Here is a 25,470-nt window from a genome sequence, read left to right on the forward strand (position 1 = left end):
CCAAGTAAATTATACAAATGGAATGTGGGAGCTACTGCAAAGCACTCCAGAGGATCAGGCAGAAACTTCATCTGGGAGCTCTTTTGGCAACACTCAAACACTTTCCTGTCTCTGAAATTTATGGTGATTGTCGTCAGTGCCATGGCCCTGGCAGGAATCACCGCCAGTATTTCCAAGCCTTTGGTTCAAAATAACTGCTCTTGGTCAAGGAAACCAGGACAATCATTTCAGCCAGTGTTTTTCACGTTTTTGGGTGTTTTTTTTTTTTAAAGATTGTTGTATTGCTTTAGTGTGGAGCTTCCCAAAGCTCAGCACAAAATGATTCCACGTTGCTCCATCCACATCTGAAAAAAAGCAAGGATCCTGCAATGCCAAGGAGCTGAGACTGCCACAATTAGTGATGGAAAAGTGAGGCAGGGACTCAGCACAAACAGCTGAAACAGGCAAAAGATGCATTTCATTAAGAAACAAAGAGAGTGTGACTCAGCTAGGGGAAATAAAGCAGTTTAAACGTGCTGTTCGAGCTGCTCTCCATCCCTTGTGAAGGGTGTAGCCCCTTCTCCAGGCTGGATTTTCCCTGGAATTGCTGCTTTGGGCACGGCTGAGGGGGCAGAGGGACAGGGACACAGCTCAGGGGGCAGAGGGACAGGGACACAGCTCAGGGGACAGAGGGACAGGGACACAGCTCAGGGGCAGAGGGACAGGGACACAGCTCAGGGGACAGGGACACAGCTCAGGGGACAGGGACACAGGGGACAGAGGGACAGGGACACAGCTCAGGGGACAGAGGGACAGGGACACAGCTCAGGGGACAGGGACACAGGGGACAGAGGGACAGGGACACAGCTCAGGGGACAGGGACACAGGGGACAGAGGGACAGGGACACAGCTCAGGGGGCAGGGACACAGCTCAGGGGACAGGGACACAGCTCAGGGGGCAGAGGGACAGGAGCAAAGCTGAGAGCGAGCTCTGCCTGCATCTCCCCAGTTCCAAATTCCCTGGAATTGGTGCCTGCATCTCCCCAGTTCCAAATTCCCTGGAATAACTCTGCTCTCCTGGGAGCCTCAAGCTCCCCGGGAAGCCAGGGGGGACCAGGGGGCTGCTTTAACCAACTCCAGTGCACACAAAGCTCTGGTGCTGGAGGTTTCCAGCCATGGGAGAGCAGCAGGATTTGGAGCCACCAAAGTCACCACAAAAATAAGCCAGGAGTGGCAGAGGTCCCCTGGGGACACTTCTACAAAACCCAAACCCCAAGGAAACCTCCTCAACACCCTCGTGTGCCTCTCCAGATCATGCAAAAGAACAGAGTCAGGCTGACTTACTTGTCCAGAATGAAATACAAATCAAAGCCTCCGTAGCAGGCAGGACCCCCGTTCTCTCTCTTCCCACCGTGCCCATCACAGGTGAGAGTAAAAACTGCCAGGAAGACACACTTGAAGCCAAATCTCAAAATGCTTTGTTTTGCAATGGCCATTATATCCAGAGAGCAGGAGAAAAAGAAATCTCTTCTTCCGAGGCTCCTTTATTTCACAGCTTTCCCCACAAAAGCCATTCAAAGACCTTTAAAAGGTAGAAATGGAAATGGTATTCCTTAAAGCTCCACTCGCAACAGTTGTCCACAGGAATTGCAAGACTTTCCCCCTTGTTTCCCCTTCACTTCTGTTTCTTGGTTTCAGATTTCAAGATGCACAATACTGTATTTCTCTGTTTTTTTTTCTTTTAAAGGGGCTCGACCCTCGGTCTGTGGCAGCTCTTGGGAAGCAGCAGCGTTGTTTGGTGGGAGCAGGAGCAGCCTGCCTCCTCACAAATCCTCACAAAGACCTCAGAAAAGCCAGGGAGGGCTCGTGCCTTCCCCCCCACACTTAATTATTATTGTTATTATTAAAGATGGCAAGCTGTGCTGTTCCCGAGCAGGAGGAGCTCAGAGGATGCCATCTCGTGGAGCAGCCTCTGGTGTGCAGTGCATTTCAGCTCTGAGCAGCCCCAGGACTGGGACAGGAGGATGAAGCTGGATCCCATCCCAGCCCTGCCCCTCGGGCACTGCCAGGGGTCCAGGCGAGCCTCAGCTGCTCTGGGAATTCCATCGCAGCCTCAGAGGGAAGAATTCCCTTCCAACAGCCCATCTAACCCCGGCCTCCTTCATCTCAGGGCCCTTCCCCTTGTCCTGTCACTGCATTTTCAGACAGAAGGGAAGTGCAGAGACCTCTTTGCCCCCCACACAGGAACCCCCTGGGTTTAAAACCCCTTAAACACAGAAGTGAAAAGCCATTCCAGGCTCCATGCCCTGTGTTTTCCCAGTCCTGAGGAGTACTTGTGCTTGTGAAAGTCTGTCCCAAGTCACCGTCCTCACTTCAGCCTCTAAAGCCTAAACTCTGCCTCTTCCAAGGAAACCCGATGGAAAATGTAAATTGCTCTCCACTCACCTCTCTTGTCTCCTTGCACAGGCTCTAAAAGCAGAGCAGCTCAAAAGGGGCACAACTCCCCAGTGAGGGATCCCCTGCACCTGCAAAAGTGAACCTGGAGGCACCAGGAGCTCCCAAACCTCCCTGGCAGAGCCCCGGGCCGCCCCCAAACCCCAAAATCCCCAAATCCCCAAACCCCCAAATCCCCAACACCTGCTGAGCAGAGCAGCTCCAGAGGGGTTTAAGGGATGCACCTGAGTCAGGCTGCCCTGAGCTGATCAAAGCCTTCAATTTGGCTTTAGAGTACCCTGAACAAAAGCTGGAGCTCGGATTCTTTGTGTAGAATGTTCTACGGTGCACAGCTGGAACGGGGCACAGCTGGAGCTGGGCACAGCTGGACTGAGCACAGCTGGAACGGGGCACAGCTGGAGCTGGGCACAGCTGGACTGAGCACCGCTGGAACTGGCACAGCTGGAACAGGGCACAGCTGGACTGAGCACAGCTGGAACTGGGCACAGCTGGACTGAGCACAGCTGGAGCTGGGCACAGCTGGAACGGGGCACAGCTGGAACTGGGCACAGCTGGAGCTGAGTACATCTGGAACTGGCACAGCTGGAACTGGGCACAGCTGGACTGAGCACCGCTGGAACTGGGCACAGCTGGAACTGAGTACATCTGGAACTGGCATAGCTGGAACTGGGCACAGCTGGAGCTGGCACAGCTGGCCCGGTGCTGGCACTGCTGCTCTCTCCTGGTGCCGGGAGAGCAGAGTTGGGCTCAGGGTGGGACTCGGGTTCCTTTTCTCTCTCAGTTGGCTCAGGGTGGGACTCGGGTGCCTTTTCCCTCTCAGATGGTTCGGGATGGGACTCGGGTGCCTTTTCTCTCTCAGTTGGGCTCGGGATGGGACTCGGGTTCCTTTTCTCTCTCAATTGGCTCAGGGTGGGACTCGGGTTCCTTTTCTCTCTCAGTTGGGTTCGGGATGGGACTCGGGTTCCTTTTCTCTCTCAATTGGCTCAGGGTGGGACTCGGGTGCCTTTTCTCTCTCAGTTGGGTTCGGGATGGGACTCGGGTGCCTTTTCCCTCTCAGTTGGCTCAGGGTGGGACTCGGGTTCCTTTTCTCTCTCAGTTGGCTCAGGGTGGGACTCGGGATCCTTTCCCCTCTCAGTTCTGCAGCTCGAGGCTGACACTCAGCGGCCGAGAGGATTTTTCTCTTCCCTGCTCTAGAGGATTTTTCTCTTCCCTGCTCTAATTTTTCAAGGTCCCAAGAGCTCCCTGGGGTGGAATCACCTCCAGTGGCTGCCCCCGGCTGGTCCAGACCTGCCCAGAGGGTGATGAGGCTCCTGCACAGCTCAGTGCTTTGATGGCATTGAGTGCCTCAGCTCGGGCTGTCCTGGCATTTTTGTTAGAGAAGAGGAAATAATCTTGGTCGTAAAGATTTGAGCAACAGGAATTCCAGCCTTGCTTTGTGTCAGGAACAGAACAACTCTGTAAATCCCACAGAGGAGACTCCTCTTCCCCTTTAAAAGGTAAATTCACTGCTTTGCACTTTTTTTTTTGCTTCTGCCTTTTGTTCCCCCTGAATCAAAACTTTTAATGTGAGGAATCTTTCCCTGAGCAGGGAAGGAAGGTCCTGGCTGTGAGTGCCCTGTGTACCACACACAGCCTGGGCTCTCCTGGCTCTCTGGCTGTGCTGAGCACTGAAAGGGCTCAAATGGGACAGAACATTTTCATGGAGATGTTCTCAGATGGAAAAGGGTAGAGTAACGACAAACAGGCCGGAGTTACTCCATGATTAAGGAATTTAATTGGTAGCTCTGCTCACCAATTGATCTGTTTCACTACTCAGCCCTCAGGAAGGAAGATGTTGGAAGAGGAGATGCCAGGGAATAACTCAGGATTGGTTTTGGACAGCAGCTACAGCTGGGATGAGGACAGGTATGATTTACACAGAGTTGTCATTGTGGCAGTACGTGAGGGCCAGGTACTGAAGGGCATCGAGTTTGATGCACGATCCCAGGCTGAACTCTGGTCCTTCAAAAACAAGAGAAGAAAAACAATTACCAGGAGACACAGAGCAGGATTAAATGTTAAATGTTCAATAATTCAGTGCCAGCCTTTAACACCTGGCACAGGCCCTTGGTTTCTGTCACCTGTGGTGGAAGAGCAGCAATTGTGAATCCCCAAGGAATAAATGCCAGCTCACTCAGAGACAGAATTTCTCTGCTTGCACTCACCCTGAACTTGGTAAGGCAAGAATTTCTCTGCTTGCACTCACCCTGAACTTGGTAAGCCACGTAAGTTGAGAGTCCCCTGCATGTATAGAAAATGTCTGGTCCGTATGAACCGAGGTCACGAATAATTCTCCTGACGAGGGTGAACGTGATCTCCTTTGTAGGGGCTCTTGGATGATTCTGGTTCTAATCACATCAAAATAACATCAAATCACAGCATTCAGCAAGATCAGTGCCCTGACCCATTTAACCTCAGGAATGTTCCTAGTTTTAGTTGTTATGAACATTTTAAGAATAATCTGAGCTACAAACATTTAAACCCTCCATGCATCTGAACAAGAGCATTCCAATTTTCACAAGTTTAAAGTTGCATTGCTGTAAAATGTCATTGAAGTTGATAAAAACATCTAGCTTTTGGTTTGATGAACCTGATATTTAAAGTGTCTGTTGGTTTTGAGAACAGCAAGGTCTCCCATCCCAGTTTAATTTGCATTAATTACAACTTTCCCTGCTCCTTTTCAGCCTTACCCTGATGTCTGCAGCCAGCTGGGGGAGAGCATCAAAGCTGGGCATCTCTGTTCTGTTCATTATGGAAAGGTAGCAAGCTCTCTCTGGCAGCACTTTGGTGGCCATAAAGCCCTGTAAAATAAAGGTATTGAGCATTTGGAGTTTGATCATTAATACTGGGATTTTATACATATTTTAAATAGTAATTAGCCAGTTTTTGCTGAGTGTATGAGGCAGTCTCTGAACCCCCCCTCTCTGCTCACTGTGTCATAGTTCCAGATGGTTTTCCAGGATCCATGGTTGCTCTTCTGCTCAATGCTTGCCACGAGCCATTTCCTATTGATGGTCAGAATTTGGTAGGCTCCACCAATGGAGATTTTCTTGCTCACTTCAGTCTGTTGATGCTAGAAAAACAAATGAAGGAACACTTGGGCTTTCCAGTGATTACCTTCCCGAGGCTTTGGAGAAATGAAAGGTTCAAGGAGATCTCCTGGAGCAGGGAACATGGAGCAGCCATTCCCGTGGAAATTGGTCACTGTACTCACCTGATCAGCAAGGGCTGGATTCAGGACCAGTCCAAGGAGGACTGCAGCCAAAATCTGAAATGAAAATCAAATCCAAAAGTGTAACTGCAGCTCTGGCTGACAAATCTGGTCATGAGACGCCTCCTTCCCTTTTCCTAATCTGAAGTTTCAGGGTCCTCCTTGGATCCTTTCTTGCTTTCATCCTGGGATTGCCCCAGTGCCCCAAAAGGGAATCACCCTTGCTTTACCCCAGACACATTTCCCTCTTGCTCTGTCAAGAGCTGAATCTCAGCTTGTTTGGAAATGGAAAGCTTTTCCATTCCTTCTGCTCTGGCATTGCAGGGAAGGGCTGGATCCAGCAGAGCACTGCTCCAGCTGTGCAGAAGCCTTGGCAGGGATGGGCACTGGGCTTTCTGTTTGCTGAATAATGGACAGCCAAGGCTTGGAGAAATCCTCCCCTGCTCAGCTCCTCTGGGGAACAGGGGCTGAGCTGCTCCTTCTGCAGGAGCAAAATGTCCCCAGAGAAAGCCTCAGTGCTCCAGAGGGGCAGAAAGCCTTGTGAGGGATGAAGGAATGGGTTTGAATCAAAGTTTGAGTTTATAAGGAAGAAAAGCATGCATACTTACAGGGAGATTCATCCTGACTGCAGAGCTGATGCTGCTGAAGGCAGAATAAATGATGTGAGCCTCCCACCTTTTATTTGTTTTCAGAATTAGGTGTGGAGGGGCTGGATGCTGCAATAAAATTATTTTTTCATTTGTTTCCCTGTCACTTGTCCCTGGAAATTATTTCCTGGTGTAATTACTTGATAAACACGGGGATTGTACTTTTGAAAATTTTGACCTGCTGGAGTCTGATGATTGTGAGGCAGGAATCTGTTGGTAGGGGAAAAAAAATGAAATAGGTTTTATTTCCTTCTCCAGCAATGCCATGTGTGTGCTGTGTTCTCCTGCCCAAGCTTAACCCCTGACTGAGTGGTGTGAACTTTCATTTTGGTGCTCTTTGCAGCTTTTGCTGACGTTCCAGTTTTTGGGATGGATTAAAGGAGGTGAGGATTCCCAGCAGGGTCTCACTCAGTGAAGCTTTTGCTCCCGAAGCTGAGTTTTGGGGAATTATTGCTCCTGGGGATCAGATGAAAGGGAGATGATTTCTGGCCTCAGGGAGCTGCCAGTGCTGCTGTGACTTCACATTCAGGTTTTACCCTGACCTGGTGCTGGTGACCGTAGCAGGAGATGTGGAAATGTGGGAGTGACACTGATGGTAGCAGGAATATTGGTTACCTGAGCAGGCAGGGAACAAGGGATAATCACTCAAGCCCTGGCAGCCTGGGAGCTTTATCTGCCTGTGTCACAGCCTGAGTGGAGCAGGACCATTGTTAGGAGCTTGGGATAGGCCAGGACAGCTGGAAACCTCCCAGGGAATGAGGACAATCCTCCCCTGACTCCAGGACCAGCAGTGCCAAGGGGGGCCCTGCACTGGGACCCACCCTCACCTGGTGGAGTGGGGATGTCTCCTGGAGCTTGAAACCCTCAGCTTTGCAATTCTCAAAAGGCTTTTTCTGAAGAATTCTGAAGAATTCCCCACTCCTCGAGCCTCAGCCCTCACCCCCTGGGAAATGCAAAGGTATTTGACCCGTTCCAGTGAACTCCAGGGGAATTTTGAACAGGTACTTTTGCACACATAGATATGGATGTGGCCAGCTCTGGGCCTGTGTGTGTGCATGAGGAGGGATTAGGGCATGAACGTCGCTATCTTGAATCTATATTTCAGTCTTTGTTGTAACTGAATGCTATTGATTCACCTTGTAAATGAGTCAGTGATTAAACACTCTTAAATCATTTGCACCCTCACCCTTTGTACCCCTGGGCTCTGTGTGCCATTCTAAAGCCATTTTCATTTGATTTTCCCTTGCAGCTTTCAGCTGTGCAGTGAGCAGTAGAGTAACCCTTGCCATTGCATTCTGTTCATTTGTACTTTCACAAACTCATGTTAAAACCTGCTTTTGCCAGGAGCTGTTCTGGTGATTCTTTAAAGTGGCTGAAACCACTCATTCACAACACCCTGGCAGCAAGAGCTGGAGCCAGGAAAGCTCCGAGAAGAGAAGCAATCACAGTCTGAAAGGAGCATTTGAAATTCACATTTTAACATTGGGACTGCTTGTCTTGCATCAAGTTATTTTCTGCCTTAAAACAGTTGTGAATTGCAGTTTACTTTGTGTACAGGCTCAGCACTTTCTGCTGAAGAGGATTTAAAGCATGCAGGAGAATTATTTGTTATGATGATAAATTCATTTGTGTTAACTGCTGTGAACAGTTATTATCATGGAGACATTCCCTTGGACATAGAACTGCTCCAAACTTCCATTCTAAAGGATTTTGATGAGAAAGATGAGTGCACATGGGGAGTATTTAAAAGCATTTAAAAGCTGCCCAGCCTTAAGAGTTTGATGAGAAAGTGATAGGTATACTTACAGGCAACTTCATTTGGATGGTAGGCCAGGCCAGCTCTGCTGGTAATTGATGTGTACTCTTACTTTTTATACATAATATCCCAAAGTTAAATCTGAAAATGGGTTTGCCTTATTGGCAGGTGCCCTGTGTCCACAGGAGCATGACGAGTTTCCTGGGGAAGTGCTCTGATAAGATGAGGCTTTGATACCTGCCTGATTGAATTCACTGCATACAGGGAAGTGAGAGAAAACTGCTCATGGTAAGCTCAGTGCATTTAACAGTCACTGCTTTGAGATGGAAAAAGAAATTCTAATCAGCAGCAGAGCACAGGAATCCCAACTTTGCCTTGTTTTAGGAGCAGAACAACTCTGTAAATCCCACAAAGGAGACTCCCCTTCCCCTAAAAAAGGCAAATTCACTGCTTTTCCCTTCTTTCTTTCTGCCTTTTGTGCCCCCTGAATCAAGATTTGTAATGTGAGGCATCTTTCCCCAACCAGGGAAGGAAGGTGCTGAGTGTGAGTGCCTGTGTACCACGCACAGCCTGGGCTTGCCCAGCTCTCTGTCCTGGAAAGAGCATTTGAAGGGCTCAAATGGGGCAGAGGGGAGACAATCCAAATATTTCCATGGAAGTTTCAAAGATGATTGAAGGCTAGAGCAATGAGAAACCAGCCAGGGGGTTATCTGCAAAAGGTTTTTAATTGGAAGCACAATGATGTGTTTCAGCATCTGAACCATCAAGAACAAAGCTCTTGAAAGAGGGGATGTCAGGGAAGAGCAGCATCAGGGCTGGTTTTGGGCCTCTGAAGGCTGGATCTCAGTTCAGGATGTGTCCATGGCCACTGCAGTACCTCAGCTCCACAAGTCTCAGGATGTCGAGGGTAGTGCACGATTGTTGGTTGTACAGGGGTCCTTCAAAAAAAAACAAACAGAAAATCACAATCAGTTCTTAGGGAGAATGTTCTTAGGTAATCAATGAGAGCTCATTTTTGTTGCTTGAAGTGAACTAGGCTGTCCATAATTGCTGTACAAGAAATCATTTAATAGACAAAGTCTCTCTGAAGTGATGAAACCACACTGGGTCTGTGGTAGAGAAATGAGAGAACATTGGTACCTAGAGCTGCCCTTTCTCTTAGTGGAAGCATTGCAGAGGACATCAACGTGTAAAATCCTGCACAATAACCTAAACCAGATTAATTTCACAGCAAGGGGTGGTAATGGGATAGATCAGATCATTTATGGGGGCTGTGACTCAGCCTGATTCAGTCCTGAGCTGTGGGGATGTCAAACCCTTTGTCCAGCTGCTGAAGCCCAAAGTTTTCTGTGCATCTCAAAGTGGAAAAGCAGCAATTGTGCATTTCCCCAAGGGAAACAAATTCCAGGGCACTCAGAGAAGGAATTCCTTTGTTTGCACTCACCCTGAACCTCCTGAGCCCTGTAGGTGGGGAGCCCACTGCACATGGAGAAGACGTGTGCCCCGTAGGAGCTGAGGTTGCTGACCAACCCGTTGGTGACAAAGGTGATCCTCCTGCTGGGTCTTCCAAGGTTGATCAGGTTCTAAACATGAAAATCATAAAAACATAAAAATTCTAAAAATAAAAATTCAGCAAGATGAGTGGTATGAGCTGGGCCTATTCCTCGCTCTGGAATGGTGACTCAGGGCTGGGACCTGGAGTCCAAGGTGCCTTTAGGGACACCTTTTTGTCTCCTGTGGGGTTTAGCAAGCCTTGAAGGCAGCTGCCAAGGCAGAGCTTGTTCTCAGGGAGTGAAGGACAGGGGGCCTGGGGGGAGTGGAAGTGCCAGGAAAGGGCTGAAGAGGAGAAGAGGACTGAAACCCCTCTGTGTAGCCAGGGCTCCCTCCAAAGCATTTGGGTTCTGCCCTTGCCCCTCAGAGCCCCTGCAACAAATTTCCAATCTGCATTGGTGTTGAGAGGCTGGAAATCCTGCCACTGGTGTCTCCAGTTTGCTTGAAGATTATGGAATGAAATATTATAAATCTTATCAATCCATTTAGATTTTATAATCTAAATGGAAGATTATAAAGAGTACCTCACCAAACATCTACACTCTTGGGTCATAAGAGATTATTAAAAAGGGTCATAAGAGACTATTAAAAACTCATTGCAAAAAATGTAAAAATTACCCAGGATATCTACAACATTAATTAAAAATGAGAAACCTTCACCTAAAAGAGCTTATTTTTTAACCCTTTAAAATAAAATAGAAATCAAAATAAGTTAAACTACATAATTAATAGCGTGATATAAATAACTTCTAAATTCCTAAAGGTTTAAAAGTCTTTGAAAATAACAGTCTTCCACATCTGTTTATTTTCAAACACCGAGCAACACTCCAAGTGATTCCTCCATTAAATTCTTACCCTCCTCTCTGCAGCCACTCTGACCAGTGCAGCAAAGGTGGGCATCTCACTCCTGTTCATGGTGGAAATGTAGCACGTTCTCGTTTGCATCACTTTTGTTGCAATGATACCCTGCAAAATGAAATTATTGAGCACTCACGGTACAGTTGTTTCCAACTGTTAACATTGGAATAAAGTTTGGATTGAAACAATAACAAACACTGACAGTTTCTACACCATATCATGGGCTGCAAAATTTAAAAGAAAGAAAATAATCCCCATCACTGGGGATGTTGAATGAGGAGCCAATCTCCTTCAATCTTTTTTATTGCACAAAGCCCTCCCCTGGCACTCACGGTGTTGTAGTTCCAGATGGTTTTCCAGGAAATGCGGTTGCTCTTCTGCTCAATGATTGCCTCCATTGTTTGGCTACTGACGCTCATGCTTTGTGAGACACCGGAGATGGAGATGTGGGAACCTTGACCAGGGATGATTTGTTGGTTGTTACAGTTCTGCTGAGACAAGAAAACCTTATGAAATATGATCAGACTGAGCGAGTAGGTAAGTCTCACATATTACAGTTACAAAAAGTCGGTGCAAGAAAACAATAAGCAGTCAGATTCAGGCAGAGACGGCGGTGGAGGTCGGATTTGAAAAGAGGAGGAGATATTTTAAATAAAAAACAGAAAATAGGCCTTGGTGTCTGGCAGAAGCCATAAGAAGTCTCTCCATGGTATCAGTGGTTCATTGCCACATCTGAAAGCTGTCAGCTGCTGCCTTGAGAGGCTGAGGAGAGCAAGAGCAGTGGCCAGAGGAAATCCACGCTCAAGCTCTTGGATGGAAACCTCTACTCCCGCATTGCTCTGGGTGAGCATTTGCAGCCTCAAGCAGGAACCTCTGCAAAGAGCAGAAACCAGGGAAGAAGGGCACCAGGCTTGGCTTTGGGCAGCAGCTCGGGAGCCCCTGCACTTGGTTGAAGAGAGGTAAGGGCAAAGGTTTTCTCACCGGGAAATTGCATGGCCAGTTCCCATTCCAATTTCCATTCCAGTTGCCAGTGATATTCCACTTTCCATTCCAATTTCCATTGATGTTGTCATTCCAATTGTTATTCCAGTTGTTATCCCACTGTCCAGTCCAGTTTTGATTCCAGTTGTGATCCCACTGTCCGGTCCAGTTGTGATTCCAGTTGTGATCCCACTGGCCAGTCCAGTTGTCATTCCAGTTGCCATTGCCATTGCAGTACTTGAGCTCCACAACTCTCAGGACATCGAGGGTGATGCAGGATCCCAGATTCACCTGGGGCCCTTGGAAAACTGGAAAAGAGAAAATCGCCCCCCCTGTTGCAGTCCTGACGTGCGGAGGTGCCGAAGCCTTGGTGCAAGTGCTGAAGGCCTTGGTTTGTGTGCGAGCCCGCGGGCAAGAGCAGCAATTGTGCCTTAGCCAAGCCCCACAAAAGGGCAAAAAGGGCAGCTGAGGAAGAGTCAGGATTGTCCTGCTTGCACTCACCGTGAACTTCCTGAGCCCTGTAGGTGGTGACTCCACTGCACATAGCCATGATGTCCATGCCGTAGGAGCTGAGGTTGTTGACCAGTCCGTTGGTGACAAAGGTGATCCTCCTGCTGGCTCTTCCCAGACCGATCAGGTTCTAAACATGAAGAAGCAGCGTTCATTCAGCAGGCCCGTGAAGCGATGGCCGGATGATGGCCGGGCTCAGCAACCTGCTCCTCCTTTGGAACCTTACCCTGCTCTCTTGTGCCAGCCGCGCCAGATTATCAAAGCGGGGCATCTCGCTTCTGTTCATGATGGAAATGTAGCAGGCGTTCTGCTGCCTGACTCTGGTTGCAATGACGCCCTGTGCAATGAAATGATTCAGCAGTCAGCACTCAGCTTTGTCCAGCTGTCACTGGTGGCATGAAGTCAGGATGGAAACCATAACCCGCGCTGAGAGATTGGAGCCCGCGTGGTGGACTCCAAGCACTGAGAATAAGGAATCAGTGGCCGTCCCTGGGCCGGCTCTACGAGGAGCCAGTCTCCTCGTCCGCTTTGGGAAGGAGCAGCCTCCCTGCCACTCACCGTGTTGTAGTTCCAGATGGTTTTCCAGGAGCCGCTGATGCTCTTGTGCTCAATGATTGCCACGCGCCATTGCCTGTTGATGGTCACAATTTGGTTATGGCCACCAATGATGACTTGCGTGTGGTTGAAGATGCCGCCGGGGATCTGTTGAGTCTAGAAAGGCAAAGGAAAGGAATGGTTTGGTCCTTGAAGGGAGACAGTGATGTCCCCAAAGGTTCCCATCGTCCCTGCCACAATGGAAGCAGTGCAGAAGCCAGGGAAGAAGGGCACCAGGCTTGGCTTTGGGCAGCAGCTCGGGACCCCCTGCACTTGGTTGAAGAGAGGTAAGGGCAAAGGTTTTCTCACCGGGAAATTGCCAGTCCAGTTGTGATTCCAGTTGTGATCCCACTGGCCAGTCCAGTTGCCATTCCAGTTGTGATCCCACTGGCCATTCCAGTTGTGATCCCACTGTCCAGTCCAGTTGTGATTCCAGTTGTGATCCCACTGTCCATTCCAGTTGTGATCCCACTGTCCGGTCCAGTTGTGATTCCAGTTGTGATCCCACTGGCCAGTCCAGTTGTCATTCCAGTTGCCATTGCCATTGCAGTACTTGAGCTCCACAACTCTCAGGACATCGAGGGTGATGCAGGATCCCAGATTCACCTGGGGCCCTTGGAAAACTGGAAAAGAGAAAATCGCCCCCCCTGTTGCAGTCCTGACGTGCGGAGGTGCCGAAGCCTTGGTGCAAGTGCTGAAGGCCTTGGTTTGTGTGCGAGCCCGCGGGCAAGAGCAGCAATTGTGCCTTAGCCAAGCCCCACAAAAGGGCAAAAAGGGCAGCTGAGGAAGAGTCAGGATTGTCCTGCTTGCACTCACCGTGAACTTCCTGAGCCCTGTAGGTGGTGACTCCACTGCACATAGCCATGATGTCCATGCCGTAGGAGCTGAGGTTGTTGACCAGTCCGTTGGTGACAAAGGTGATCCTCCTGCTGGCTCTTCCCAGACCGATCAGGTTCTAAACATGAAGAAGCAGCGTTCATTCAGCAGGCCCGTGAAGCGATGGCCGGATGATGGCCGGGCTCAGCAACCTGCTCCTCCTTTGGAACCTTACCCTGCTCTCTTGTGCCAGCCGTGCCAGATTATCAAAGCGGGGCATCTCGCTTCTGTTCATGATGGAAATGTAGCAGGCGTTCTGCTGCCTGACTCTGGTTGCAATGACGCCCTGTGCAATGAAATGATTCAGCAGTCAGCACTCAGCTTTGTCCAGCTGTCACTGGTGGCATGAAGTCAGGATGGAAACCATAACCCGCGCTGAGAGATTGGAGCCCGCGTGGTGGACTCCAAGCACTGAGAATAAGGAATCAGTGGCCGTCCCTGGGCCGGCTCTACGAGGAGCCAGTCTCCTCCTCCGCTTTGGGAAGGAGCAGCCTCCCTGCCACTCACCGTGTTGTAGTTCCAGATGGTTTTCCAGGAGCCGCTGATGCTCTTGTGCTCAATGATTGCCACGCGCCATTGCCTGTTGATGGTCACAATTTGGTTATGGCCACCAATGATGACTTGCGTGTGGTTGAAGATGCCGCCGGGGATCTGTTGAGTCTAGAAAGGCAAAGGAAAGGAATGGTTTGGTCCTTGAAGGGAGACAGTGATGTCCCCAAAGGTTCCCATCGTCCCTGCCACAATGGAAGCAGTGCAGAAGCCAGGGAAGAAGGGCACCAGGCTTGGCTTTGGGCAGCAGCTCGGGAGGCCCCTGCACTTGGTTGAAGAGAGGTAAGGGCAAAGGTTTTCTCACCGGGAAATTGCCAGTCCAGTTGTGATTCCAGTTGTGATCCCACTGGCCAGTCCAGTTGCCATTCCAGTTGTGATCCCACTGGCCATTCCAGTTGTGATCCCACTGTCCAGTCCAGTTGTGATTCCAGTTGTGATCCCACTGTCCATTCCAGTTGTGATCCCACTGTCCGGTCCAGTTGTGATTCCAGTTGTGATCCCACTGGCCAGTCCAGTTGTCATTCCAGTTGCCATTGCCATTGCAGTACTTGAGCTCCACAACTCTCAGGACATCGAGGGTGATGCAGGATCCCAGATTCACCTGGGGCCCTTGGAAAACTGGAAAAGAGAAAATCGCCCCCCCTGTTGCAGTCCTGACGTGCGGAGGTGCCGAAGCCTTGGTGCAAGTGCTGAAGGCCTTGGTTTGTGTGCGAGCCCGCGGGCAAGAGCAGCAATTGTGCCTTAGCCAAGCCCCACAAAAGGGCAAAAAGGGCAGCTGAGGAAGAGTCAGGATTGTCCTGCTTGCACTCACCGTGAACTTCCTGAGCCCTGTAGGTGGTGACTCCACTGCACATAGCCATGATGTCCATGCCGTAGGAGCTGAGGTTGTTGACCAGTCCGTTGGTGACAAAGGTGATCCTCCTGCTGGCTCTTCCCAGACCGATCAGGTTCTAAACATGAAGAAGCAGCGTTCATTCAGCAGGCCCGTGAAGCGATGGCCGGATGATGGCCGGGCTCAGCAACCTGCTCCTCCTTTGGAACCTTACCCTGCTCTCTTGTGCCAGCCGCGCCAGATTATCAAAGCGGGGCATCTCGCTTCTGTTCATGATGGAAATGTAGCAGGCGTTCTGCTGCCTGACTCTGGTTGCAATGACGCCCTGTGCAATGAAATGATTCAGCAGTCAGCACTCAGCTTTGTCCAGCTGTCACTGGTGGCATGAAGTCAGGATGGAAACCATAACCCGCGCTGAGAGATTGGAGCCCGCGTGGTGGACTCCAAGCACTGAGAATAAGGAATCAGTGGCCGTCCCTGGGCCGGCTCTACGAGGAGCCAGTCTCCTCGTCCGCTTTGGGAAGGAGCAGCCTCCCTGCCACTCACCGTGTTGTAGTTCCAGATGGTTTTCCAGGAGCCGCTGATGCTCTTGTGCTCAATGATTGCCACGCGCCATTGCCTGTTGATGGTCACAATTTGGTTATGGCCACCAATGATGACTTGCGTGTGGTTGAAGATGCCGCCGGGGATCTGCTGAGTCTAGAAAGGCAAAGGAAAGGAATGGTTTGGTCCTTGAAGGGAGACAGTGATGTCCCCAAAGGTTCCCATCGTCCCTGCCACAATGGAAGCAGTGCAGAAGCCAGGGAAGAAGGGCACCAGGCTTGGCTTTGGGCAGCAGCTCGGGAGGCCCCTGCACTTGGTTGAAGAGAGGTAAGGGCAAAGGTTTTCTCACCGGGAAATTGCCAGTCCAGTTGTGATTCCAGTTGTGATCCCACTGGCCAGTCCAGTTGCCATTCCAGTTGTGATCCCACTGTCCATTCCAGTTGTGATCCCACTGTCCAGTCCAGTTCTGATTCCAGTTGTGATCCCACTGTCCATTCCAGTTGTGATCCCACTGTCCGGTCCAGTTGTGATTCCAGTTGTGATCCCACTGGCCAGTCCAGTTGTCATTCCAGTTGCCATTGCCATTGCAGTACTTGAGCTCCACAACTCTCAGGACATCGAGGGTGATGCAGGATCCCAGATTCACCTGGGGCCCTTGGAAAACTGGAAAAGAGAAAATCGCCCCCCCTGTTGCAGTCCTGACGTGCGGAGGTGCCGAAGCCTTGGTGCAAGTGCTGAAGGCCTTGGTTTGTGTGCGAGCCCGCGGGCAAGAGCAGCAATTGTGCCTTAGCCAAGCCCCACAAAAGGGCAAAAAGGGCAGCTGAGGAAGAGTCAGGATTGTCCTGCTTGCACTCACCGTGAACTTCCTGAGCCCTGTAGGTGGTGACTCCACTGCACATAGCCATGATGTCCATGCCGTAGGAGCTGAGGTTGTTGACCAGTCCGTTGGTGACAAAGGTGATCCTCCTGCTGGCTCTTCCCAGACCGATCAGGTTCTAAACATGAAGAAGCAGCGTTCATTCAGCAGGCCCGTGAAGCGATGGCCGGATGATGGCCGGGCTCAGCAACCTGCTCCTCCTTTGGAACCTTACCCTGCTCTCTTGTGCCAGCCGCGCCAGATTATCAAAGCGGGGCATCTCGCTTCTGTTCATGATGGAAATGTAGCAGGCGTTCTGCTGCCTGACTCTGGTTGCAATGACGCCCTGTGCAATGAAATGATTCAGCAGTCAGCACTCAGCTTTCTCCAGCTGTCACTGGTGGCATGAAGTCAGGATGGAAACCATAACCCGCGCTGAGAGATTGGAGCCCGCGTGGTGGACTCCAAGCACTGAGAATAAGGAATCAGTGGCCGTCCCTGGGCCGGCTCTACGAGGAGCCAGTCTCCTCGTCCGCTTTGGGAAGGAGCAGCCTCCCTGCCACTCACCGTGTTGTAGTTCCAGATGGTTTTCCAGGAGCCGCTGATGCTCTTGTGCTCAATGATTGCCACGCGCCATTGCCTGTTGATGGTCACAATTTGGTTATGGCCACCAATGATGACTTGCGTGTGGTTGAAGATGCCGCCGGGGATCTGCTGAGTCTAGAAAGGCAAAGGAAAGGAATGGTTTGGTCCTTGAAGGGAGACAGTGATGTCCCCAAAGGTTCCCATCGCCCCTGCCACAATGGAAGCAGTGCAGAAGCCAGGGAAGAAGGGCACCAGGCTTGGCTTTGGGCAGCAGCTCGGGAGGCCCCTGCACTTGGTTGAAGAGAGGTAAGGGCAAAGGTTTTCTCACCGGGAAATTGCCAGTCCAGTTGTGATTCCAGTTGTGATCCCACTGGCCAGTCCAGTTGCCATTCCAGTTGTGATCCCACTGGCCATTCCAGTTGTGATCCCACTGTCCGGTCCAGTTCTGATTCCAGTTGTGATCCCACTGTCCATTCCAGTTGTGATCCCACTGTCCGGTCCAGTTGTGATTCCAGTTGTGATCCCACTGGCCAGTCCAGTTGTCATTCCAGTTGCCATTGCCATTGCAGTACTTGAGCTCCACAACTCTCAGGACATCGAGGGTGATGCAGGATCCCAGATTCACCTGGGGCCCTTGGAAAACTGGAAAAGAGAAAATCGCCCCCCCTGTTGCAGTCCTGACGTGCGGAGGTGCCGAAGCCTTGGTGCAAGTGCTGAAGGCCTTGGTTTGTGTGCGAGCCCGCGGGCAAGAGCAGCAATTGTGCCTTAGCCAAGCCCCACAAAAGGGCAAAAAGGGCAGCTGAGGAAGAGTCAGGATTGTCCTGCTTGCACTCACCGTGAACTTCCTGAGCCCTGTAGGTGGTGACTCCACTGCACATAGCCATGATGTCCATGCCGTAGGAGCTGAGGTTGTTGACCAGTCCGTTGGTGACAAAGGTGATCCTCCTGCTGGCTCTTCCCAGACCGATCAGGTTCTAAACATGAAGAAGCAGCGTTCATTCAGCAGGCCCGTGAAGCGATGGCCGGATGATGGCCGGGCTCAGCAACCTGCTCCTCCTTTGGAACCTTACCCTGCTCTCTTGTGCCAGCCGCGCCAGATTATCAAAGCGGGGCATCTCGCTTCTGTTCATGATGGAAATGTAGCAGGCGTTCTGCTGCCTGACTCTGGTTGCAATGACGCCCTGTGCAATGAAATGATTCAGCAGTCAGCACTCAGCTTTGTCCAGCTGTCACTGGTGGCATGAAGTCAGGATGGAAGCCATAACCCGCGCTGAGAGATTGGAGCCCGCGTGGTGGACTCCAAGCACTGAGAATAAGGAATCAGTGGCCGTCCCTGGGCCGGCTCTACGAGGAGCCAGTCTCCTCGTCCGCTTTGGGAAGGAGCAGCCTCCCTGCCACTCACCGTGTTGTAGTTCCAGATGGTTTTCCAGGAGCCGCTGATGCTCTTGTGCTCAATGATTGCCACGCGCCATTGCCTGTTGATGGTCACAATTTGGTTATGGCCACCAATGATGACTTGCGTGTGGTTGAAGATGCCGCCGGGGATCTGCTGAGTCTAGAAAGGCAAAGGAAAGGAATGGTTTGGTCCTTGAAGGGAGACAGTGATGTCCCCAAAGGTTCCCATCGTCCCTGCCACAATGGAAGCAGTGCAGAAGCCAGGGAAGAAGTGCACCAGGCTTGGCTTTGGGCAGCAGCTCGGGAGGCCCCTGCACTTGGTTGAAGAGAGGTAAGGGCAAAGGTTTTCTCACCGGGAAATTGCCAGTCCAGTTGTGATTCCAGTTGTGATCCCACTGGCCAGTCCAGTTGCCATTCCAGTTGTGATCCCACTGTCCATTCCAGTTGTGATCCCACTGTCCGGTCCAGTTCTGATTCCAGTTGTGATCCCACTGTCCATTCCAGTTGTGATCCCACTGTCCGGTCCAGTTGTGATTCCAGTTGTGATCCCACTGGCCAGTCCAGTTGTCATTCCAGTTGCCATTGCCATTGCAGTACTTGAGCTCCACAACTCTCAGGACATCGAGGGTGATGCAGGATCCCAGATTCACCTGGGGCCCTTGGAAAACTGGAAAAGAGAAAATCGCCCCCCCTGTTGCAGTCCTGACGTGCGGAGGTGCCGAAGCCTTGGTGCAAGTGCTGAAGGCCTTGGTTTGTGTGCGAGCCCGCGGGCAAGAGCAGCAATTGTGCCTTAGCCAAGCCCCACAAAAGGGCAAAAAGGGCAGCTGAGGAAGAGTCAGGATTGTCCTGCTTGCACTCACCGTGAACTTCCTGAGCCCTGTAGGTGGTGACTCCACTGCACATAGCCATGATGTCCATGCCGTAGGAGCTGAGGTTGTTGACCAGTCCGTTGGTGACAAAGGTGATCCTCCTGCTGGCTCTTCCCAGACCGATCAGGTTCTAAACATGAAGAAGCAGCGTTCATTCAGCAGGCCCGTGAAGCGATGGCCGGATGATGGCCGGGCTCAGCAACCTGCTCCTCCTTTGGAACCTTACCCTGCTCTCTTGTGCCAGCCGCGCCAGATTATCAAAGCGGGGCATCTCGCTTCTGTTCATGATGGAAATGTAGCAGGCGTTCTGCTGCCTGACTCTGGTTGCAATGACGCCCTGTGCAATGAAATGATTCAGCAGTCAGCACTCAGCTTTGTCCAGCTGTCACTGGTGGCATGAAGTCAGGATGGAAACCATAACCCGCGCTGAGAGATTGGAGCCCGCGTGGTGGACTCCAAGCACTGAGAATAAGGAATCAGTGGCCGTCCCTGGGCCGGCTCTACGAGGAGCCAGTCTCCTCGTCCGCTTTGGGAAGGAGCAGCCTCCCTGCCACTCACCGTGTTGTAGTTCCAGATGGTTTTCCAGGAGCCGCTGATGCTCTTGTGCTCAATGATTGCCACGCGCCATTGCCTGTTGATGGTCACAATTTGGTTATGGCCACCAATGATGACTTGCGTGTGGTTGAAGATGCCGCCGGGGATCTGCTGAGTCTAGAAAGGCAAAGGAAAGGAATGGTTTGGTCCTTGAAGGGAGACAGTGATGTCCCCAAAGGTTCCCATCGTCCCTGCCACAATGGAAGCAGTGCAGAAGCCAGGGAAGAAGGGCACCAGGCTTGGCTTTGGGCAGCAGCTCGGGAGGCCCCTGCACTTGGTTGAAGAGAGGTAAGGGCAAAGGTTTTCTCACCGGGAAATTGCCAGTCCAGTTGTGATTCCAGTTGTGATCCCACTGGCCAGTCCAGTTGCCATTCCAGTTGTGATCCCACTGTCCATTCCAGTTGTGATCCCACTGTCCAGTCCAGTTCTGATTCCAGTTGTGATCCCACTGGCCAGTCCAGTTGTGATCCCACTGTCCGGTCCAGTTGTGATTCCAGTTGTGATCCCACTGGCCAGTCCAGTTGTCATTCCAGTTGCCATTGCCATTGCAGTACTTGAGCTCCACAACTCTCAGGACATCGAGGGTGATGCAGGATCCCAGATTCACCTGGGGCCCTTGGAAAACTGGAAAAGAGAAAATCGCCCCCCCTGTTGCAGTCCTGACGTGCGGAGGTGCCGAAGCCTTGGTGCAAGTGCTGAAGGCCTTGGTTTGTGTGCGAGCCCGCGGGCAAGAGCAGCAATTGTGCCTTAGCCAAGCCCCACAAAAGGGCAAAAAGGGCAGCTGAGGAAGAGTCAGGATTGTCCTGCTTGCACTCACCGTGAACTTCCTGAGCCCTGTAGGTGGTGACTCCACTGCACATAGCCATGATGTCCATGCCGTAGGAGCTGAGGTTGTTGACCAGTCCGTTGGTGACAAAGGTGATCCTCCTGCTGGCTCTTCCCAGACCGATCAGGTTCTAAACATGAAGAAGCAGCGTTCATTCAGCAGGCCCGTGAAGCGATGGCCGGATGATGGCCGGGCTCAGCAACCTGCTCCTCCTTTGGAACCTTACCCTGCTCTCTTGTGCCAGCCGCGCCAGATTATCAAAGCGGGGCATCTCGCTTCTGTTCATGATGGAAATGTAGCAGGCGTTCTGCTGCCTGACTCTGGTTGCAATGACGCCCTGTGCAATGAAATGATTCAGCAGTCAGCACTCAGCTTTGTCCAGCTGTCACTGGTGGCATGAAGTCAGGATGGAAACCATAACCCGCGCTGAGAGATTGGAGCCCGCGTGGTGGACTCCAAGCACTGAGAATAAGGAATCAGTGGCCGTCCCTGGGCCGGCTCTACGAGGAGCCAGTCTCCTCGTCTGCTTTGGGAAGGAGCAGCCTCCCTGCCACTCACCGTGTTGTAGTTCCAGATGGTTTTCCAGGAGCCGCTGATGCTCTTGTGCTCAATGATTGCCACGCGCCATTGCCTGTTGATGGTCACAATTTGGTTATGGCCACCAATGATGACTTGCGTGTGGTTGAAGATGCCGCCGGGGATCTGCTGAGTCTAGAAAGGCAAAGGAAAGGAATGGTTTGGTCCTTGAAGGGAGACAGTGATGTCCCCAAAGGTTCCCATCGTCCCTGCCACAATGGAAGCAGTGCAGAAGCCAGGGAAGAAGGGCACCAGGCTTGGCTTTGGGCAGCAGCTCGGGAGGCCCCTGCACTTGGTTGAAGAGAGGTAAGGGCAAAGGTTTTCTCACCGGGAAATTGCCAGTCCAGTTGTGATTCCAGTTGTGATCCCACTGGCCAGTCCAGTTGCCATTCCAGTTGTGATCCCACTGTCCATTCCAGTTGTGATCCCACTGTCCGGTCCAGTTCTGATTCCAGTTGTGATCCCACTGTCCATTCCAGTTGTGATCCCACTGTCCGGTCCAGTTGTGATTCCAGTTGTGATCCCACTGGCCAGTCCAGTTGTCATTCCAGTTGCCATTGCCATTGCAGTACTTGAGCTCCACAACTCTCAGGACATCGAGGGTGATGCAGGATCCCAGATTCACCTGGGGCCCTTGGAAAACTGGAAAAGAGAAAATCGCCCCCCCTGTTGCAGTCCTGACGTGCGGAGGTGCCGAAGCCTTGGTGCAAGTGCTGAAGGCCTTGGTTTGTGTGCGAGCCCGCGGGCAAGAGCAGCAATTGTGCCTTAGCCAAGCCCCACAAAAGGGCAAAAAGGGCAGCTGAGGAAGAGTCAGGATTGTCCTGCTTGCACTCACCGTGAACTTCCTGAGCCCTGTAGGTGGTGACTCCACTGCACATAGCCATGATGTCCATGCCGTAGGAGCTGAGGTTGTTGACCAGTCCGTTGGTGACAAAGGTGATCCTCCTGCTGGCTCTTCCCAGACCGATCAGGTTCTAAACATGAAGAAGCAGCGTTCATTCAGCAGGCCCGTGAAGCGATGGCCGGATGATGGCCGGGCTCAGCAACCTGCTCCTCCTTTGGAACCTTACCCTGCTCTCTTGTGCCAGCCGCGCCAGATTATCAAAGCGGGGCATCTCGCTTCTGTTCATGATGGAAATGTAGCAGGCGTTCTGCTGCCTGACTCTGGTTGCAATGACGCCCTGTGCAATGAAATGATTCAGCAGTCAGCACTCAGCTTTGTCCAGCTGTCACTGGTGGCATGAAGTCAGGATGGAAACCATAACCCGCGCTGAGAGATTGGAGCCCGCGTGGTGGACTCCAAGCACTGAGAATAAGGAATCAGTGGCCGTCCCTGGGCCGGCTCTACGAGGAGCCAGTCTCCTCGTCTGCTTTGGGAAGGAGCAGCCTCCCTGCCACTCACCGTGTTGTAGTTCCAGATGGTTTTCCAGGAGCCGCTGATGCTCTTGTGCTCAATGATTGCCACGCGCCATTGCCTGTTGATGGTCACAATTTGGTTATGGCCACCAATGATGACTTGCGTGTGGTTGAAGATGCCGCCGGGGATCTGCTGAGTCTAGAAAGGCAAAGGAAAGGAATGGTTTGGTCCTTGAAGGGAGACAGTGATGTCCCCAAAGGTTCCCATCATCCCTGCCACAATGGAAGCAGTGCAGAAGCCAGGGAAGAAGGGCACCAGGCTTGGCTTTGGGCAGCAGCTCGGGAGGCCCCTGCACTTGGTTGAAGAGAGGTAAGGGCAAAGGTTTTCTCACCGGGAAATTGCCAGTCCAGTTGTGATTCCAGTTGTGATCCCACTGGCCAGTCCAGTTGCCATTCCAGTTGTGATCCCACTGTCCATTCCAGTTGTGATCCCACTGTCCGGTCCAGTTGTGATTCCAGTTGTGATCCCACTGTCCATTCCAGTTGTGATCCCACTGTCCGGTCCAGTTGTGATTCCAGTTGTGATCCCACTGGCCAGTCCAGTTGTCATTCCAGTTGCCATTGCCATTGCAGTACTTGAGCTCCACAACTCTCAGGACATCGAGGGTGATGCAGGATCCCAGATTCACCTGGGGCCCTTGGAAAACTGGAAAAGAGAAAATCGCCCCCCCTGTTGCAGTCCTGACGTGCGGAGGTGCCGAAGCCTTGGTGCAAGTGCTGAAGGCCTTGGTTTGTGTGCGAGCCCGCGGGCAAGAGCAGCAATTGTGCCTTAGCCAAGCCCCACAAAAGGGCAAAAAGGGCAGCTGAGGAAGAGTCAGGATTGTCCTGCTTGCACTCACCGTGAACTTCCTGAGCCCTGTAGGTGGTGACTCCACTGCACATAGCCATGATGTCCATGCCGTAGGAGCTGAGGTTGTTGACCAGTCCGTTGGTGACAAAGGTGATCCTCCTGCTGGGTCTTCCCAGACCAATCTGGTTCTAAACAGGATAAAGCAGTGTTCATTCAGCATTAACATTGCTGGGAGCTGGGCCTATTCCTCGCTCTGGAATGGTGAGTCAGGGCTGGGACCTGGAGTCCAAGGTGCCTTTAGGGACACCTTTTTATCTCCTGGGGCCCCTAGGGTTTAGCAAGCCTTGAAGGCAGCTGCCAAGGCAGAGCTTGTTCTCAGGGAGTGAAGGACTGGGGGCCTGGGGGGAGTGGAAGTGCCAGGAAAGGGCTGAAGAGGAGAAGAGGACTGAAACCCCTCTGTGTAGCCAGGGCTCCCTCCAAAGCATTTGGGTTCTATCCTTGCCCCTCAGAGCCCCTGCAACAAATTTCCAATCTGCATTGGTGTTGAGAGGCTGGAAATCCTGCCACTGGAGACAGCCTGGTCCTCTCCAGAAAGAAAAAGCACATGAAGAAACCACCACGTGAACTTAAATGCAAGAACCTGCTTCTCTTTTGGAATCTTACCCTCCTCTCTGCAGCCAGGCGGGCCAGATTATCAAAACTGGGGATCTCATTTCTGTTCATGGCAGAAATGTAGCAGGCGTTCTGTTGTGTGACTTTGGTTGCAATGATGCCCTGTAAAAGAAAAGCATTTAGCATTCACAATTGAGTTTTTCCAGCTGTTGAATTTGGGTCGAAGTCAAGATGAAAACTGTATCGAATGCCCAGAATTTCTACCCCACTTTGTTAAGTTCTAATGATCGGAATACTGAAACAAGCCCAATCCCTGGGTCACCTTTTTAACAATCCCCATCCCTTCCACTTACCCTGTTGTAGTTCCAGATGGTTTTCCATGATAAATTTCTGGTCTTTTGCTCAATTATTGCCACCCTTGTTTGACTGTTGATCCTCACACCTTGTGAGATACCAGTGATAGTGATCTGGGAGTCTTCACCAAAGATGATTTGCCCATTTTGACTTGTCTTCTGAGACTGCAAAACCAAATGGGGCACTTTTAGATGGCAACATTTGTCAGTGTTGTCTCCAGTGCTTTTAAATAAACTCTTGCTACCATTGAAGAAGTTCTCTCCCCCCCACTAAAGCCAGCTGTGCCCTCAGTATTTTCAAACAGACCCTGAACCAAGGCATTGGCATTGGGCAAGAAAGCTGTAAGAATTCCTTTCAAGGATTCCATGAATCATTGCTGCATCCTACTCCTGTCATCTGGTGCCTTTAGAGTTTCATCTGCTTGAGAAGGCTTCGTTATTTTCCTTGAAAGTGGTGGAGACAGAATCAAGGAGAATGGAGAAGCATGAAGCAGGGAACAGAGGCAGAGCAGTCATGCATGGGGAAATTGGTCACTGTACTCACATATAGAGCAAGGGCTGGATTCAGGACCAGTCCAAGGAGGACTGCAGCCAAAATCTGAAATGAAAATCAAATCCAAAAGTGTAACTGCAGCTCTGGCTGACAAATCTGGTCATGAGACGCCTCCTTCCCTTTTCCTAATCTGAAGTTTCAGGGTCCTCCTTGGATCCTTTCTTGCTTTCATCCTGGGATTGCCCCAGTGCCCCAAAAGGGAATCACCCTTGCTTTACCCCAGACACATTTCCCTCTTGCTCTGTCAAGAGCTGAATCTCAGCTTGTTTGGAAATGGAAAGCTTTTCCATTCCTTCTGCTCTGGCATTGCAGGGAAGGGCTGGATCCAGCAGAGCACTGCTCCAGCTGTGCAGAAGCCTTGGCAGGGATGGGCACTGGGCTTTCTGTTTGCTGAATAATGGACAGCCAAGGCTTGGAGAAATCCTCCCCTGCTCAGCTCCTCTGGGGAACAGGGGCTGAGCTGCTCCTTCTGCAGGAGCAAAATGTCCCCAGAGAAAGCCTCAGTGCTCCAGAGGGGCAGAAAGCCTTGTGAGGGATGAAGGAATGGGTTTGAATCAAAGTTTGAGTTTATAAGGAAGAAAAGCATGCATACTTACAGGGAGATTCATCCTGACTGCAGAGCTGATGCTCCTGCAGGTAGAAAGAGCAGTGTGAACCCTCCACCT

The 25,470-nt window shown here is 51.3% G+C and overlaps 3 protein-coding genes across 3 annotated transcripts in view; all 3 read right to left on the bottom strand.

Moving 5' to 3' along the window:
• Positions 1-2,556, bottom strand: part of ANTXR1 (ANTXR cell adhesion molecule 1) — a 51,624-nt gene extending 49,068 nt beyond the window's left edge. The window contains exons 1-2 of the mRNA XM_088068335.1: positions 2,425-2,556; positions 1,324-1,561 (exon numbers count right to left, since the gene is read on the bottom strand). Coding sequence (XP_087924461.1) covers positions 1,324-1,475 — 152 coding nt within the window. The 5' untranslated portion in view covers positions 1,476-1,561; positions 2,425-2,556. The remainder of the gene's footprint in view (positions 1-1,323; positions 1,562-2,424) is intronic.
• Positions 2,557-4,184: 1,628 nt separating this feature from the next.
• LOC106628713 (gastrokine-1) lies at positions 4,185-6,344 on the bottom strand. Its single transcript, XM_088068382.1, has 6 exons — positions 6,292-6,344; positions 5,687-5,740; positions 5,405-5,545; positions 5,163-5,273; positions 4,679-4,820; positions 4,185-4,434 (listed from the first exon to the last, which is right to left on the bottom strand). Exons 1-6 carry the CDS (start codon positions 6,301-6,303, stop codon positions 4,346-4,348), a joined length of 549 nt encoding a protein of 182 aa, XP_087924508.1. The 5' UTR covers positions 6,304-6,344; the 3' UTR covers positions 4,185-4,345.
• A 2,448-nt stretch (positions 6,345-8,792) lies between these two features.
• On the bottom strand, positions 8,793-25,469 carry LOC148182428 (uncharacterized). The gene is made up of 43 exons (XM_088068279.1): positions 25,402-25,469; positions 24,797-24,850; positions 24,253-24,417; positions 23,951-24,061; positions 23,337-23,475; positions 22,830-23,143; positions 22,484-22,636; positions 22,152-22,262; positions 21,917-22,055; positions 21,410-21,723; positions 21,064-21,216; positions 20,732-20,842; positions 20,497-20,635; positions 19,990-20,303; positions 19,644-19,796; positions 19,312-19,422; positions 19,077-19,215; positions 18,570-18,883; positions 18,224-18,376; positions 17,892-18,002; positions 17,657-17,795; positions 17,150-17,463; positions 16,804-16,956; positions 16,472-16,582; positions 16,237-16,375; positions 15,876-16,043; positions 15,730-15,839; positions 15,384-15,536; positions 15,052-15,162; positions 14,817-14,955; positions 14,310-14,623; positions 13,964-14,116; positions 13,632-13,742; positions 13,397-13,535; positions 12,890-13,203; positions 12,545-12,697; positions 12,213-12,323; positions 11,978-12,116; positions 11,477-11,784; positions 10,828-10,983; positions 10,493-10,603; positions 9,531-9,669; positions 8,793-9,024 (listed from the first exon to the last, which is right to left on the bottom strand). Exons 1-43 carry the CDS (start codon positions 25,411-25,413, stop codon positions 8,930-8,932), a joined length of 6,990 nt encoding a protein of 2,329 aa, XP_087924405.1. The 5' UTR covers positions 25,414-25,469; the 3' UTR covers positions 8,793-8,929.
• Position 25,470: the final 1 nt, after the last annotated feature.

This window comes from Pseudopodoces humilis, chromosome 30, assembly GCF_049639895.1.
Source record: "Pseudopodoces humilis isolate 2021_Gansu_Grassland_sample_001 chromosome 30, ASM4963989v1, whole genome shotgun sequence".
NCBI lineage: Eukaryota > Metazoa > Chordata > Aves > Passeriformes > Paridae > Pseudopodoces > Pseudopodoces humilis.

Bases quoted from the DNA above. Each gene is read 5' to 3' on its own strand.
- LOC148182428 (XM_088068279.1), bottom strand. The intron at 13,743-13,963 runs GTGAGTGGCAGG...TTCATTGCACAG, and splicing joins CCATCTGGAACTACAACACG to GGCGTCATTGCAACCAGAGT. The intron at 9,025-9,530 runs GTGAGTGCAAAC...TTTTTTTTGAAG, and splicing joins CAGGGCTCAGGAGGTTCAGG to GACCCCTGTACAACCAACAA.
- LOC106628713 (XM_088068382.1), bottom strand. The intron at 5,546-5,686 runs GTGAGTACAGTG...TTGTTTTTCTAG, and splicing joins ATCCAGCCCTTGCTGATCAG to CATCAACAGACTGAAGTGAG. The intron at 4,821-5,162 runs GTAAGGCTGAAA...TGATGTGATTAG, and splicing joins AGCTGGCTGCAGACATCAGG to AACCAGAATCATCCAAGAGC.